The sequence below is a fragment of the Bufo gargarizans genome, chromosome 6 (assembly GCF_014858855.1).
Source record: "Bufo gargarizans isolate SCDJY-AF-19 chromosome 6, ASM1485885v1, whole genome shotgun sequence".
Lineage (NCBI taxonomy): Eukaryota > Metazoa > Chordata > Amphibia > Anura > Bufonidae > Bufo > Bufo gargarizans.
The window spans coordinates 279,754,427-279,770,182 of record NC_058085.1 but is presented as its reverse complement, the minus strand read 5'-3'; the positions used below and the strand labels follow the sequence as shown (position 1 = coordinate 279,770,182).

Below are 15,756 nucleotides of genomic sequence, written 5' to 3'. Positions count from 1 at the left end.
CCTGTTTGCAATCAAAATCCGGCGCCTGCGCCGCGGCCATACCTATCTTCAATGTGCGCAGGCGCACTGAGAGGCGGCCGCTCGCTCGGCCGCTCCATCCTCAATGCGCCTGCGGCGGGTGTAGATGTGACGTCATCGGCGCAGGCGCATTGAGGATGGAGCGGCCGAGCGAGAGGCCGCCTCTCAGTGCGCCTGCGCACATTGAAGATAGGTACGGCCGCGGCGCAGGCGCCGGATTTTGAATGCAAACAGGCAGTGCCAGCAGAGAACGATTCCGTTCCCTGGCCCTGTCAATCACAATGCGGAGGGGGCGTCATTAGGATCGGAGGATGCGGCTGCTACCAGCAAGTAGCCGCCCTACTTGCTGGTAGCAAGGTAATTTACATATTTTAAAAATAGCTTTTTATCAAATTCTATTGAACCAAAATGATTATTTAACTTATGTATAGGGAGCTCGCAGTATAGGGATTATTAGTAAACAAAACAAAAAAAAAAACGGTTTAGTGGGCTGACAGAAGCCCTTTAAGTCAGTGCCACACCTATGCACAGGTTGTACATGGTTTTGCAGCTTAGCCTCTGTCATATAACCGCCTCTGGACCGCCTAACACAGGATCGCGGCCCGGAGCGGTCGATTCATTCCTCCTAGACGCATCCGTGCATCATCTCGCGAGACGCGAGATTACGCACACAGCCGGCCCATGCATGCGCATTGCGGGCCGGCAAAAGTTAAAGGAGTATTTCGTCACCAGCCTGCCAGCCAATGATCATCGCTGGCAGGCTGGTGATTTTAAAAAAAAAACTAATCACAAGCCAGTTAACACATTATATTTATAAATATAATGTGCTAAATGGCTTCTGTGCTCCTCTGCTGGTCCTTTTCGTCGGTTGGTCCCAGCAGAGGAGCACAGATCACTGTTAAGTACACAAGGCACAACACACTTAGCCCCAGATCACCCCCAATTAACCCCTTGATCACCCCTTGATCACCCTTGTCAATCACTAGTGAAAGGGAAAAAAAAGTGATCAGTGTAAACTGTCACTTTTTTTCCCCCACTAGTATTGACTGTTAGGTTTTAGGATAGTTTAGGCCCCTTTGTTAGGTAGGTAGCGTCGGTTAGCGCCCAGCCCACCGCACCGCAGTCACTTATTCGCTGATTAGCGTATCGCTAATCAGCATTGGTACTTTTATAGTATCTGTAAGTGATCAAAACTGATCACAGTCAGATCTATAATAGTATTAGTGTCACCTTAGCTCGCCCTCCACCCAAAACGCAGTGTTTGCCCGATCAGGCCTGATCAGTCGCCCACACGTGCGTTCACCCACGCCCGCCCCGCCGCAGTGACAAAATTATTATTTTTTTTTATCACTGCACAATCACTTTACACGCGCTGCGGCGATAAAAAATCAGTTTTGATATTTTTTATCAACCGCAGCGGCCTCCGGTACTTCGCTAGCCTCCTTGACAGGCTTGCTTTTTTTCTTGGGTAGTCTCGGGGAATACCCCCTAAATTTAGTTGACCAAATGGCAAGTAAGGGGTATTCTTCTGAAGAGGCCTACAGGCTTCTGACCCAGTCGGATGAGGAATGGGAACCCTCATCTGATGAATCCAGCGGGTCAGAATATGAACCTGTAGAAAGCAGTGGCAGTCTGACCCAAAGTTCGGACGAGGAGGTTGAGGTCCCTGATACCACCAGGCGTACCCGGCCCCGTGTCGCTAGACCACAGGTTGCGCAGGATCCGCTTCAAGGGCAGCAGAGTGGGGCTGGCGCTGTCGGATTACGTGGTGAGGCATACACCAGCAGCGCAGCCCTCCCTGGACCTAGTACCAGCACTGCCGTACAACATGGTGAAGTGGCGAGCACCAGAAGGGCAGTTGAAGCTGGTACGGTGGCACGTGCATTAGTTACCCCGTCGCAGCCACCGCACAGACGGGCCCGTAGACCCCCTAGAATCCCTGAGGTGCTTGGCAAATCCTGATTGGCAGTCCCCAACTTTAGCCGCACCAGTAGTTCCCCCTTTCACCGCCCAGTCTGGAGTTCGGGTTGAGACAGCTCAGATCGGTTCGGCCCTGGGATTTTTTGAGCTGTTCTTGACTGCGGAGCTCTTGGACTTAGTTGTGGCAGAAACAAACCGGTATGCCACACAATTTATATCCGCCAACCCGGGAAGCTATTTTGCCCAGCCTTTCCGTGGAAACCAGTCCAAGTTTCCGAAATTAACATTTTTCTGGGCCTTCTCCTCAACATGGGTCTAACTAAAAAGCATGAATTGCGGTCATATTGGTCCACGAACCGAATTCATCACATGCCCATGTTCTCTGCTGCTATGTCCAGGGCACGATTTGAGGCCATCCTGCGTTTCCTGCACTTTAGCGACACCACCTCCCGTCCCAGAGGCCACCCAGCTTTTGACCGGCTCCACAAAATTCGGCCCCTCATAGACCACGTCAACCAGAAATTTGCAGATTTGTATACCCCTGAGCAAAACTTCTGCGTCGACGAGTCCTTAATACATTTTACCGGTCGCCTTGGCTTCAAACAATACATCCCAAGCAAGCACGCCCGGTATGGGGTCAAATTGTATAATCTCTGTGAAAGGGCCACAGGCTATACCCACAAATTTCGGATCTATGAGGGAAAAGATCAGACCCTGGAGCCGGTCGGTTGCCCTGACTACCTGGGGAGCAGTGGGAAGACAGTCTGGGACTTGGTGTCACCCTTATTTGGCAAGGGGTACCATCTTTATGTGGACAATTTCTACACAAGTGTGGCTCTCTCCAGGCATTTGTTTCTAGAACAGATTGGCTGCTAGTCGCGCGGGCTTCCCCCAACGGCTCGTTACCACCCGTCTTGCAAGGGAAGAGAGGGCTGCCTTGTGTAACGAAGAACTGCTCGCGGTGAAATGGAGAGACAAGCGTGACGTTTACATGCTCTCCTCCATTCACGCAGACACGACAATCCAAATTGAGCGAGCAACCCGTGTCATTGAAAAGCCCCTCTCAGTCCACGACTATAACCTTCACATGGGAGGGGTGGACTTAAATGACCAGATGTTGTCTCCGTATTTAGTTTCCCGCAGCACCAGACGCTGGTATAAGAAGGTGTCTGTATATTTAATTCAATTGGCTCTGTATAATAGTTTTGTTCTCTACAGTAAGGCTGGGAGAACAGGATCCTTTCTCAAATTTTAGGAAGAGATCATCGAGAACCTCCTGTACCCAGGAGGTTCCGTGGCCCCATCCACCAGTGTAGTTAGCCGTCTACACGAGCGACATTTCCCCAGTGTCGTTCCTGGTACCTCAACCCAACCGTCACCCCGAAAAAGATGTCGTGTCTGTAGCAGGAGTGGAATAAGGCGTGACACCCGCTATTTCTGTCATGACTGCCCTGACCACCCTGCCCTATGCTTTGGGGAGTGTTTCCGGAAGTACCACACACAGGTACACCTAGCATAGGGATTGCATCTCACCAGGACAGGCACACAGGGCTATTAGGGCCCATTCACACAGAGCTTCTGCAAACGTCTCCTTTCACCTGGGACAAAGTGCATAACGCACTTCGCCACATCTTTGGGTGATTTGCGCTTTGCACATTGTCCCATGGGGAAGGAGAGGTTTGTCCTATAAAGGTAAAAAAAAAACACCAGTAAGCAAAAAAGTTAACGTTCAGTTTCAAAAGTTAAATAAAGTTTATATGTTCTGTTCTAAAGTTATTATAAAGTTAATAAAATTTATTGCGTTGCGGCCTGGTTTTTTCTTTTTTTTTTTTTTTTTTTTTACCTTCCAGGTGGACCAACCGATCGACTAGCTGCAGCACTGATGTGCATTCTGACAGAAGCATTGCGCTGCTGTCAGATTACACACAAGTCGGTGTATGCGGCGCTGCAAGACGAGATTTCTCCTCTGCAGTAAAAGATACGTTTGCCGAGGCATATGAGCTGAGGAGGTGGCGGTGTTCATATGCTTTGGCAAACACTTTGTATATAAAAAAATAAATAAAAATTCCGGCAATGATTTATTCATCCACATCGATTGATGTGAATGGAGAAATCGGGTTTGCCAGGGCATACGAGCTAAGTGGGTATGGATATTGGGCGGAGCTCCTATGTCCTGGCAGACACCTTTCACCTCCTTTTTTTTTTTTGGGCAGAGATTTTTTAATCCATATTGATCGATGTGAATGAAGAAATCTGTACCATTCATTTTTGGACGGAAAAAAAAAATCTCATTACCTGTATGCTCAATATAAGGAGAATAGCAGAAACTCCTAATGCTGGCCATACATGTAATGATTGCGGAGACCCTCAAATGCCAGGGCAGTACAAACACCCCACAAATGACCCCATTTTGGAAAGAAGACACCCCAAGGTATTCGCTGAGGGGCATATTGAGTCCATGAAAGATTAAAATTTTTGTCCCAAGTTAGCGGAAAGTGAGACTTTGTGAGAAAAAAACAACAAAAAAAACAATTTCCGCTAACTTATGCCAAAAAAAAAAGAATTTGATGAACTCGCCAGGCCCCTCATTGAATACCTTGGGGTGTCTTCTTTCCAAAATGGGGTCACATGTGGGGTATTTACACTGCCCTGGCTTTTTAGGGGCCCTAAAGCGTGAGAAGAAGTCTGGGATCCAAATGTCTAAAAATGCCCTCCTAAAAGGAATTTGGGCACTTTTGCGCACCTTGGCTGCAAAAAAGTGTCACACATGTGGTATCGCCGTACTCAGGAGAAGTTGGGGAATGTGTTTTGGGGTGTCATTTTACATATACCCATGCTGGGTGAGATAAATATCTTGGTCAAATGCCAACTTTGTATAAAAAAATGGGAAATGTTGTCTTTTGCCAAGATATTTCTCTCACTCAGCATGGGTATATGTAAAATGACACCCCAAAACACATTCCCCAACTTCTCCTGAGTACGGCGATACCAGATGTGTGACACTTTTTTGCAGCCTAGGTGGGCAAAGGGGCACACATTCCAAAGAGCACCTTTCGGATTTCATCGGTCATTTTTTACAGATTTTGATTGCAAACTACTTCTCATGCATATGGGCCCCTAAAATGCCAGGGCAGTATAACTACCCCACAAGTGACCCCATTTTGGAAAGAAGACACCCCAAGGTATTTTGTGATGGGCATAGTGAGTTCATGGAAGTTTTTTTGTCACAAGTTAGTGGAATATGAGACTTTGTAAGAAAAAATTAAATAAAAAAATCATCATTTTCCGCTAACTTGTGACAAAAAATAAAAAGTTCGATGAACTCACTATGCCCATCAGCGAATACCTTAGGGTGTCTACTTTCCGAAATGGGGTCATTTGTGGGGTGTTTCTACTGTCTGGGCATTGTAGAACCTCAGGAAACATGACAGGTGCTCAGAAAGTCAGAGGTGCTTCAAAAAGCGGAAATACACATTTTTGTACCATAGTTTGGTACGCTATAACTTTTACCCAAACCATTTTTTTTTTGCCCAAACAAGTTTTTTTTATCAAAGACATGTAGAACAATAAATTTTGAGAAAAATTTATATATAGATTTCGTTGTTTTTTTTGCAAAATTTTACAACTGAAAGTGAAAAATGTGATTTTTTTTTTGCAAAAAAATCGTTAAATTTCGATTAATAACAAAAAAAGTTAAAATGTCAGCAGCAATGAAATACCACCAAATGAAAGCTCTATTAGTGAGAAGAAAATGAGGTAAAATTCATTTGGGTGGTAAGTTGCATGACCGAGCAATAAACGGTGAAAGTAGTGTAGTGCAGAAGTGTAAAAAGTGGCCTGGTCATTAAGGGTGTTTCAGCTAGGGGGGCTGAGGTGGTTAAGAATAACCATAAACACTAGGTGTGTCGCTGTATGATAACTCCATGAGGCACAGCTTTCTCCCCTAGCACTGCTTCCTTAGAATAGCACCTCTGTAATATGGCATGTGCTGGAGCACACTAATCGGCTGGTTCCTAAGCATGCAACTATTACCTTCTATGATTTGAACAAATGAAGAGGCAAAAGGAATGACCCAAACATATACAAACAGAAGTACAGGAATCAGACATTGTAACTAAATTAAGAAGTGTAACGTGTACCTGCTAGTTAGAACTTGGTCAGTATGCAGCTGGCCATTGCCTTTACCAAACTTGCTTAATGTTAGGGCTCACCCCCACGAGCGTAAAGTCTCTGTGTCTGTATTGAGGATCAAACACAGCGGGTCAACAATTTACGGACACTGGCTGTGTTCTCTGTGGATGCGAACCCATTGACTTGAATGGGTCTGCGGTCTGTAAGATACGACCGAAGATAGGGGCGGATTAGCTTTCGAGTCCGTGCCTCCTCCATGCAAAAGATAAAAGATGTCCTATCTTTTGTCGTATCTTGCGAATTGTGGACCATTCAAGTCAGTGGCACACAGCCAGTGCCCGTAAATTGTGGACCCGCCATGTGTGGCGTGCACACGGCAAGTGTCCTGTGCATTGCGTACCGCTATTTGCGGTCCGCAGCATGGGCACAGGGCCCTTACGTTTGTGGGTATGAGCCCTTAATGTGATTATTTTATTTAAATTGTAATTTTTCCTTAGATTTTTCTTAGCATTTCTTTTTAAGATGTGATTATATTTACTTAATTCTACAGATGCATGCTATGAAGGAAAATATGAAGGCGGTTCAGGAACGACTTCTAAAAGAAATGGTAAACGACAGTGAATATTTGCCTCTTCCACAACACTTCATACAGAGGAAATATTCACCTATATTCCACTCACTCTTTGTCAAAATAATGTAATCTTAAAAATATGACATTCATATTAATCTTCCAGCTTTTATAAATTCAGAATATCCTGTGTGTGTCTCAGATGCATAGTACCTGTAGGGGGCATCAGGGAGCTTTGATTGTGTTATCTTCAACTGAAAATTCATATTGAATTGAACTGACCATGCCTCCACTCCCCAAAAGATAGGACATGTCTTACGGATCGCTGACCCATTCAAGTCAATGGGTCCACAGCACAGAATGCACATGGTCAGTGCTCTTATATTGCAGACCTGTCTTTTGAGGTCCACAATACAGGCACGGAGCCCTTAGGATCATCTGAATGAGCCCTGAATTACATTGTTCTCAAGTCCAGCAACCTAGGAACCATAATTGGCAGCTATAGCATTAACATATAGTTTATTTTAAAGGGAACCTGTCACCTGGATTTTGGGTATAGAGCTGAGGACATGGGTTGCTAGATGGCCACTAGCACATCCACAATATCCAGTCCCCATAGCTGTGTGATTTTATTGTGTAAAAAAAACAACGATTTGATACATATGCAAATGAACATAAAAGAGTCATATCTTACTTGTGTGACCAGAGAAGAGTCATATTTTCAAGCTCTGACTCATCTCAGGTTAATTTGCATATGTATCAAATCGGTTTTTATGCACAATAAAAGCACACACCGCTATGGGGACTGGGTATTGCGGATGTGCTAGTGGCCATCTAGCAACCCATGTCCTCAGCTCTATACACAAAATCCCGGTGACAGGTTCCCTTTAAGAGAAATCATTGTGTTTAACTTTTAACCCCTTAAGGACCAGACTCATTTTCACCTTAAGGACCAGGCCATTTTTTGCAAATCTGACCAGTGTCACTTTATGTGGTGATAACTTTAAAACGCTTTGACTTATCCAGGCCATTCTGAGATAGTTTATTCGTCACATATTGTACTTCATGACACTGGTAAAATAGAGTCAAAAAAATTCATTTTTATTTATAAAAAAAATACAAAATTTACCAAAAACTTGGAAAAATTTGCAAATTTCCAAGTTTCAATTTCTCTACTTCTATAATACATAGTAATACCTACAAAAATAGTTATTACTTTATATTCCCCATATGTCTACTTTATGTTTGGATCATTTTGGGAATTACATTTTATTTTTTGGGGATGTTACAATGCTTAGAAATTTAGAAGCAAACCCACTTTTTAAGGACCAGTTCAGGTCGGAAGTCACTTTGTGAGGCTTACATAATAGAAACCACCCAAAAATGACCCCATTCTAGAAACTACACCCCTCAAGGTACTCAAAACAGTTTTACAAACTTTGTTAACCCTTTAGGTGTTCCACAAGAATTAATGGAAAATAGAGATAAAATTTCAAAATTTATCTTTTTGGCAGATTTTCCATTTTAATAATTTTTTCCCAGTTACAAAGCAAGGGTGAACAGCCAAACAAAACTCAATATTTATATCTCTGATTCTGTAGTTTGCATAAACACCCAATATGTGGTTGTAAACTGCTGTACGGGCACACGGCAGGGCGCAGAAGGAAAGGAATGCCATACGGTTTTTGGAAGGCACATATTGCTGGACTGATTTTTTGACACCATGTCCTATTTGAAGCCCCCCTGATGCACCACTAGAGTAGAAACTCCAAAAACCCCATTGTGACCCCATTTTAGATACTACACCCCTGAAGGTATTCAAAACTGATTTTACAAACTTTGTTTACCCTTTAGGTGTTCCACAAGAATTAATGGAAAATTGAGATAAAATTTCAAAATTTCACTTTTTTGGCAGATTTTCCATTTTTACATTTTTTCCCCAGTTACAAAGCAAGGGTTTACAGCCAAACAAAACTCAATATTTATGGCTCTGATTCTGTAGTTTACAGAAACGCCCCATATGTGGTCGTAAACTGCTGTACGGGCACACAGCAGGGCGCAGAACGAAAGGAATGCCATACGGTTTTTGGAAGGCAGATTTTGCTGGACTGGTTTTTTGATACCATGTCCCATTTGAATCCCCCCTGATGCACCCCTAAAGTAGAAACTCCAAAAAAGTGACCCCATTTTAGAAACTACACTCCTCAAGGTATTCAAAACAGATTTTACTAACTTTGTTAACCCTTTAGGTGTTCCACAAAAATTAATGGAATATAGAGATAACATTCCAAAATTACACCTTTTTGGCAGATTTTCCACTTTAATAATTTTTAATAATTTTTTCCCAGTTACAAAGCAAGGGTTAACCGCCAAACAAAACTCAATATTTATGACTCTGATTCTGTAGTTTACAGAAACACCCATATGTGGTCGTAAACTGTACGGGCACACGGCAGGGCGCAGAAGAAAAGTAATGCCATACTGTTTTTGGAAGTCAGATTTTGCTGGACTGGTTTTAGTATTTTTAACACCAGGTCCCATTTGAAGCCCCCCTGATGCACCCTAGAGTAGAAACTCGAAAAAAAGTGACCCCATTTTAGAATCTACTGGATACAGTGGCAGTTTTGTTGGTACTATTTTAGGGTACATATAATTTTTGGTTGCTCTATATTACACTTTTTGTGTAGGGGCTCATTTTTTTCGGGATGAGATGACGGTTTGATTGGCACTATTTTGTGTGATGTAAGGTGACAAAAAAATTGCTTTTTTTATGGTATTCACCTAAGGGGTTAGGTCATGTGATATTTTTATAGAGAAGGTTATTACGGACGCGGCGATACCTAATATGTATACTTTTTTTTATTTATGTAAGTTTTACACAATGATTTCACTTTTTTAAACAAAAAAAATCATGTTTTAGTGTCTCCATACTCTGAGCCAGTTTTTTTTATTTTTTGGGCGATTATCTTAGGTAGGGGCTCATTTTTTTTCGGGATGAGGTGACGGTTAGATTGGTACTATTTTGGTGGGCATACGACTTTTTGATCGCTTGCTGTTGTACTTGTGCTAGTGATGTTGTACTTGTACTAGTGATGTAAGGTGACAAAAAATGGTTTATTTAGCACAGTTTTTATTTTTTACGGTGTTCTTCTGAGGCTCAGATATGTTTATAGAGCCGGTCGATACGGACGCGGCGATACCTAATATGTCAACTATTTTTTTCCTATTTTTCCCCCTTTTTTTTTTTTTTTTACTTTATTTGGGGAAAATTGCGTTTATTTTTATTTTTTTTACTTGAAGCTTTTAATTTGTTTGGGCAAAAACTTTTTTTTTCCCACTTTGGGACTTCAACTTTTGGTGGTCTGATCCCATTTACAATGCATTCCAATACTTCTGTATTGGAATGCATTGGCTGTATGAGTAATACAGTGTGTATACTCATACAGCTTCCTGCCTGTGGGATCCAGGGGGCTGGATCTCACAGGCTCTTCACTCGAAGGCAGACCCGATGCCTAAGGAAGGCTGCTTTCCCTGCTATCGGGTCCCCGTCACAGCAGCACGGGGACCCGATAGCCACTGCAGTCGCTGCCCGATCACCCGGAAACGCCGCAAACCGCAGGTCTGAATTAACTTGTTGCGATCGCTGATGCGTGGGGGTCTTGTGCATTGTCCCATGGTGCCTGCTGATTTATTTCAGCAGGCACCCAGTTCCGATCGCAGCGCGGCGGTGATCGGAAATACACATGACGTATCGGTACGTCATGTGTCCTTAAGTACCAGGACATCATGACGTACCGGTACGTCATGTGTCCCCAACAGGTTCAAGTGAATGGGTCCGCATCCGCAAATGCGGTCCGCAATACGGAAATGGGGCGCACAGGCCAGTGTGAAAGAGACCTAAGGGTACTTTCACACTAGCGTTAGAAGAATCCGTTGCCGGAACTGCCTGCCGGGTCCGGAAATCCGTATGCAAACGGATGTCATTTGTTTCCAGATGCTGATCCGTCTGACAAATGCATTGCGATACCGGATCCGTCTCTCCACTGTCATCTGGAAAAACGGATCCGGTATTTATCTTTTTCACAGATTTAAACTTCTGTGCATGCTCAGACCATAAAACCGGATCAGTTTTTCCGGAACACTTGGTACCAGATCCGGCATAAATAAATTTCAATGGAAATTAATGCCGGATTCGGCAATCCGGAAAGTGTTCTGGAATTTTGGCCGGAGAACAAACCGCAGCATGCCAAATACCGTAAAAGGGACTGAACTGAAGGCATCCTGATGCATACTGAACGGATTGCTTTCCATTTAGAATGCATTGGGATAAAACTGATGCGTTTTTTTACGGTATTGAGCCCCTATGATGGAACTCAATACCGTAAAACTTTAACGCTAGTGTTAAAGTACCCTTAGGCTGTCTATCTGCCGGAGTTGGCTTTCGGCTTTTCCACGCCAGTGTGTGCTGCACCATTGCTGTATAGTATTCAGTAGCAGAAGTTCTTTCTTCATTAACCACCTCCGGACCGCCTAACGCACGGATGCGTCCGGAAGGTGGTTGATTCATTCCTCCTGGACGCATCCGTGCGTCATCTCGCGAGACGCGAGATTTCGGTCAGAGCCGGCCCACGTATGCGCATCGCGGGCCGGCAAAAGTTCAAAGAGTATTTCGTCAGCAACCTGCCAGCCAATGACCGTTGCTGGCAGGTTGCTGATTTTTTAAAAATCGAATCAGAGGCCAGCTAACACATCATATTAGTAAATATGATGTGTTAAATGGCTTCCCTGCTCCTCTGCTGGTCCTTTTCGTCGGTTGGTCTCAGCAGAGGAGCAGGCATCACTGTGAGTACCCACCAACACTTCACTTAGCCCCCCGATCACCCCCCAGATCACTTTTTTTTTTCACTGGTATTGACTGTTAGGTTTAGAATAGTTTAGGCCCCTTGGTTAGGTAGTTTAGCGATTGTTTAGCGCCCAGCCCGCCGCAGTCACTGATTCACTGATTAGCGTATCGCTAGTCAGCATTTGTACTTTTATAGTATCTGTAAGTGATCAAAACTGATCACAGTCAGATCTATAATAGTATTAGTGTCACCTTAGTTCGCCCTCCACCCAAAACCAGTGTTTTTCAACCGCAGCGGCCTCCGGTACTTTATCAACCGACCGGCCTCAGACCCCGGAGCCGGTCGGTTGCCCTGACTACCTGGGGAGCAGTGGGAAGACAGTCTGGGACTTGGTGTCACCCTTATTTGGCAAGGGGTACCATCTTTATGTGGACAATTTCTACACAAGTGTGGCCCTCTTCAGGCATTTGTTTCTAGAACAGATTGGCTGCTGTGGCACCGCGCGAACTAGTCGCGCGGGCTTCCCCCAACGGCTCGTTATCACCCGTCTTGCAAGGGGGGAGAGGGCTGCCTTGTGTAACGAAGAACTGCTCGCGGTGAAATGGAGAGACAAGCGTGACATTTACATGCTCTCCTCCATTCACGCAGACACGACAATCCAAATTGAGCGAGCAACCCGTGTCATTGAAAAGCCCCTCTCAGTCCATGACTATAACCTTCACATGGGAGGGGTGGACTTCAATGACCAGATGTTGTCTCCGTATTTAGTGTCCCGCAGAACCAGACGCTGGTATAAGAAGGTGTCTGTATACCTAATTCAATTGGCTCTGTATAATAGTTTTGTTCTCTACAGTAAGGCTGGGAGAACACGATCCTTCCTCAAATTTCAGGAAGAGATCCCAGGAGGTTCCGTGGCCCCATCCACCATTGTAGTTAGCCGTCTACACGAGCGACATTTCCCCAATGTCGTTGCCGGTACCTCAACCCAACCGTCACCCCGAAAAAGATGTCGTGTCTGTAGCAGGAGTGGAATAAGGCGTGACACCCGCTATTTCTGTCCTGACTGTCCTGACCACCCTGCCCTATGCTTAGGGGAGTGTTTCCTGAAAGTACCACACACAGGTACACCTAGCATAGGGATCACATCTCACCAGGACAGGCACACAGGGCTATTAGGGCCCATTCACACAGAGCTGCTGCAAACCTCTCCTTTCACCTGGGACAAAGTGCATAACGCACTTCGCCACATCTTTGGGCGATTTGCGCTTTGCACTTTGTCCCATGGGGAAGGAGAGGTTTGTCCTATAAAGGTAAAAAAAAATAAAAAATCACCAGTAAGCAAAAAGGTTAATGTTCAGTTCAAAAAGTTAAAGTTTATATGTTCTGTTCAAAAGTTAATAAAATTATTGCGTTGCGGCCCCTTTGCCCACCTTGGCTGCAAAAAAGTGTCACACATGTGGTATCGCCGTACTCAGGAGAAGTTGGGGAATGTGTTTTGGGGTGTCATTTTACATATACCCATGCTGGGTGAGATAAATATCTTGGTCAAATGCCAACTTTGTATAAAAAAATGGGAAAAGTTGTATTTTGCAAAGATATTTCTCTCACCCAGCATGGGTATATGTAAAATGACACCCCAAAACACGTTCCCCCAACTTCTCCTGAGTACGGCGATACCAGATGTGTGACACTTTTTTGCAGCCTAGGTGGGCAAAGGGGCACACATTCCAAAGAGCACCTTTCGGATTTCACTGGTCATTTTTTACAGATTTTGATTGCAAACTACTTCTCACACATATGGGCCCCTAAAATGCCAGGGCAGTATAACTACCCCACAAGTGACCCCATTTTGGAAAGAAGACACCCCAAGGTATTTTGAGAAGGGCATCATTTTCCGCTAACTTGTGACAAAAAATAAAAAGTTCTATGAACTCACTATGCCCATCAGCGAATACCTTAGGGTGACTACTTTCCGAAATGGGGTCATTTGTGGGGGTTTTCTACTGTCTGGGCAATGTAGAACCTCAGGAAACATGACAGGTGCTCAGAAAGTCAGAGCTGCTTGAAAAAGCGGAAATTCACATTTTTGTACCATAGTTTGTAAATGGTATAACTTTTACCCAAACCATTTTTTTTTTTGCCCAAACATTTTTTTTTTAAATCAAAGACATGTAGAACAATAATTTTAGCGAAAAATTTATATATGGATGTGAAAAATGGCATTTTTTGCAAAAAAATCGTTAAATTTTGATTAATAACAAAAAATGTCAGCAGCAATAAAATAGCACCAAATGAAAGCTCTATTAGTGAGAAGAAAGGAGGTAAAATTAATTTGGGTGGTAAGTTGCATGACCGAGCAATAAACTGTGAAAGTAGTGTAGTGCAGAAGTGTAAAAAGTAGTCTGGTCATTAAGGGTGTTTTAGCTAGGGGGGTTGAAGTGGTTAAAGGGAACCTGTCACCTAAAAAACTGCTCCCAAACCACCAGCATTACCTTAAAGTAGCCAGCAGTATGTTCCTAAAGATCCTTTTCTTCCTCCGGCCAGATGCACCAAAATCTTGAAAAACAAGATTCCTCGCTTCAATTCAGGATAACCACGCCCCCTTTCCATGCCCCTTTGCTTTTGATTGACAGCCGACAGCTTTCGGCTGTTTAGCAAAGCCGGCTGAGTGTAAGTGCACGTCAGACGTTCACATGCGCGGCTGCCATTTAGAGGTGAAGGGGCAGAGAAAGGGTGTGTGGTTATCCTGAATTGAAGCGAAGAGGCCGCTGCCCCCTTGACTTCAAACTCTGCGCGTGCAGGGGATTAAAGTTTGTTTTTCAAGATTTTGGTGCATCTGGCCAGAGGAAGAAAAGGATCTTTATGAACATACTGCTGGCTACTTTAAGGTAATGCTGGTGGTTTGGGAGGCTTTTTTGGGGTGACAGGTTCCCTTTAATGTAATATTTGAGGTCAGATTGTTGTAAAAGTACAAAATCACCAGCCCCGATCACTCCGGCTGAAAGGCCTCAGTGTAATTGGTGTAGCTTTTCTATATTATTTTGCTTTAGTAACATGATCTCCTTTAATGGAGTATTTTCTTCTTGTCCTCTCTTTCAGCAAGAAGAAGAGCTGCTCAGTGTACGGAGAGGACTTCAGTCCCTGTTTATGTCTGGCACTGGTCCATTCTAATTTGTTCTGATCAGAATGAAATTTTATGTTATTTTAACTATATTGTTAATTCATAATGTTTTACACAATTTCATGTCATTTTAGTGACCTCTCCATCAAGAAATTATTTTGCTGTTTACTACTACATTTAAATTAAATATTCAATGATGAATTAGTGTATAGAGAGTGTTATATTGCATCCCAACCTATTAAAGGGAACCTGTCACCTGGATTTTGTGTATAGAGCTGAGGACATGGGTTGCTAGATCACCGCTAGCACATCCGTAATATCCAGTCCCCATAGCTCTGTGTGCTTTTATTGGTTATAAAATCCGATTTGATACATATGCAAATTAACCTGAGATGAGCCAGAGCTTGAAAATATGACTCTTCTCTGGTCACACAAGTAAGATATGACTCTTTTATGTTAATTTGCATATGTATCAAATCGTTTTTTTTTACACAATAAAAGCACACAGAGCTATGGGGACTGGATATTGCGGATGTGCTAGCGGCCATCTAGCAACCCATGTCCTCAGCTCTATACCCAAAATCCGGGTGACAGGTTCCCTTTAAGGCTACTTTCATATCTGTGGCGTGTATTGTGGCAGGCATGCCAGAATTCTCTGGATCCAGCACTGCCAGATGCAAATGAAATGCCCGCCGACCCCATTAAGTATTCCAGCAAAAAAGCCAAGCGTCGGCCGGACACAAACCGCTGGCAGCCGGATCTCCGTGCCGCAGATGTGAAAGTAGCTTTTAGAGACTCATCTTCAATGTCCTCCATTCGGGCCTCAGTTGCAGATTCCATCAACAATATCTGACAAATTATTTTGATGGAGGAGCACTAAATTAATAGAGCCTTTGTATTCTGTCTACATCCATACATATACCACTGTGAATTATACATACAGTATGCTTTCATCATCAGAGACATGCTTAAGTGTAACTCATAACTTATTTATTGCTACACTGTATCTAAACTAACACAAGTTTAGCAAAGTTACAAATGATTCTACCCTTTTATGTAGTACAGCTCCTATGCAGACCTATGCTTTCAGACTAAGGTCCCTTTCACACGAGCGAGTTTTCCACGCGGGTGCAATGCGTGAAGTGAACGCATAG

The 15,756-nt window shown here is 43.8% G+C and overlaps 1 protein-coding gene across 2 annotated transcripts in view; it reads left to right on the top strand.

Annotated features, from left to right (window-relative positions):
• SYCP2 (synaptonemal complex protein 2) overlaps nucleotides 1-14,803 on the top strand; it is a 40,678-nt gene extending 25,875 nt beyond the window's left edge. The window contains exons 8-9 of one of the 2 annotated variants that reach the window (XM_044299917.1): nucleotides 6,620-6,676; nucleotides 14,581-14,803. In XM_044299917.1, the coding sequence (XP_044155852.1) occupies nucleotides 6,620-6,676; nucleotides 14,581-14,652 (129 nt within the window). In that variant the 3' untranslated portion in view covers nucleotides 14,653-14,803. The remainder of the gene's footprint in view (nucleotides 1-6,619; nucleotides 6,677-14,580) is intronic. The other variant, XM_044299918.1, reaches the window with a different exon arrangement.
• Nucleotides 14,804-15,756: the final 953 nt, after the last annotated feature.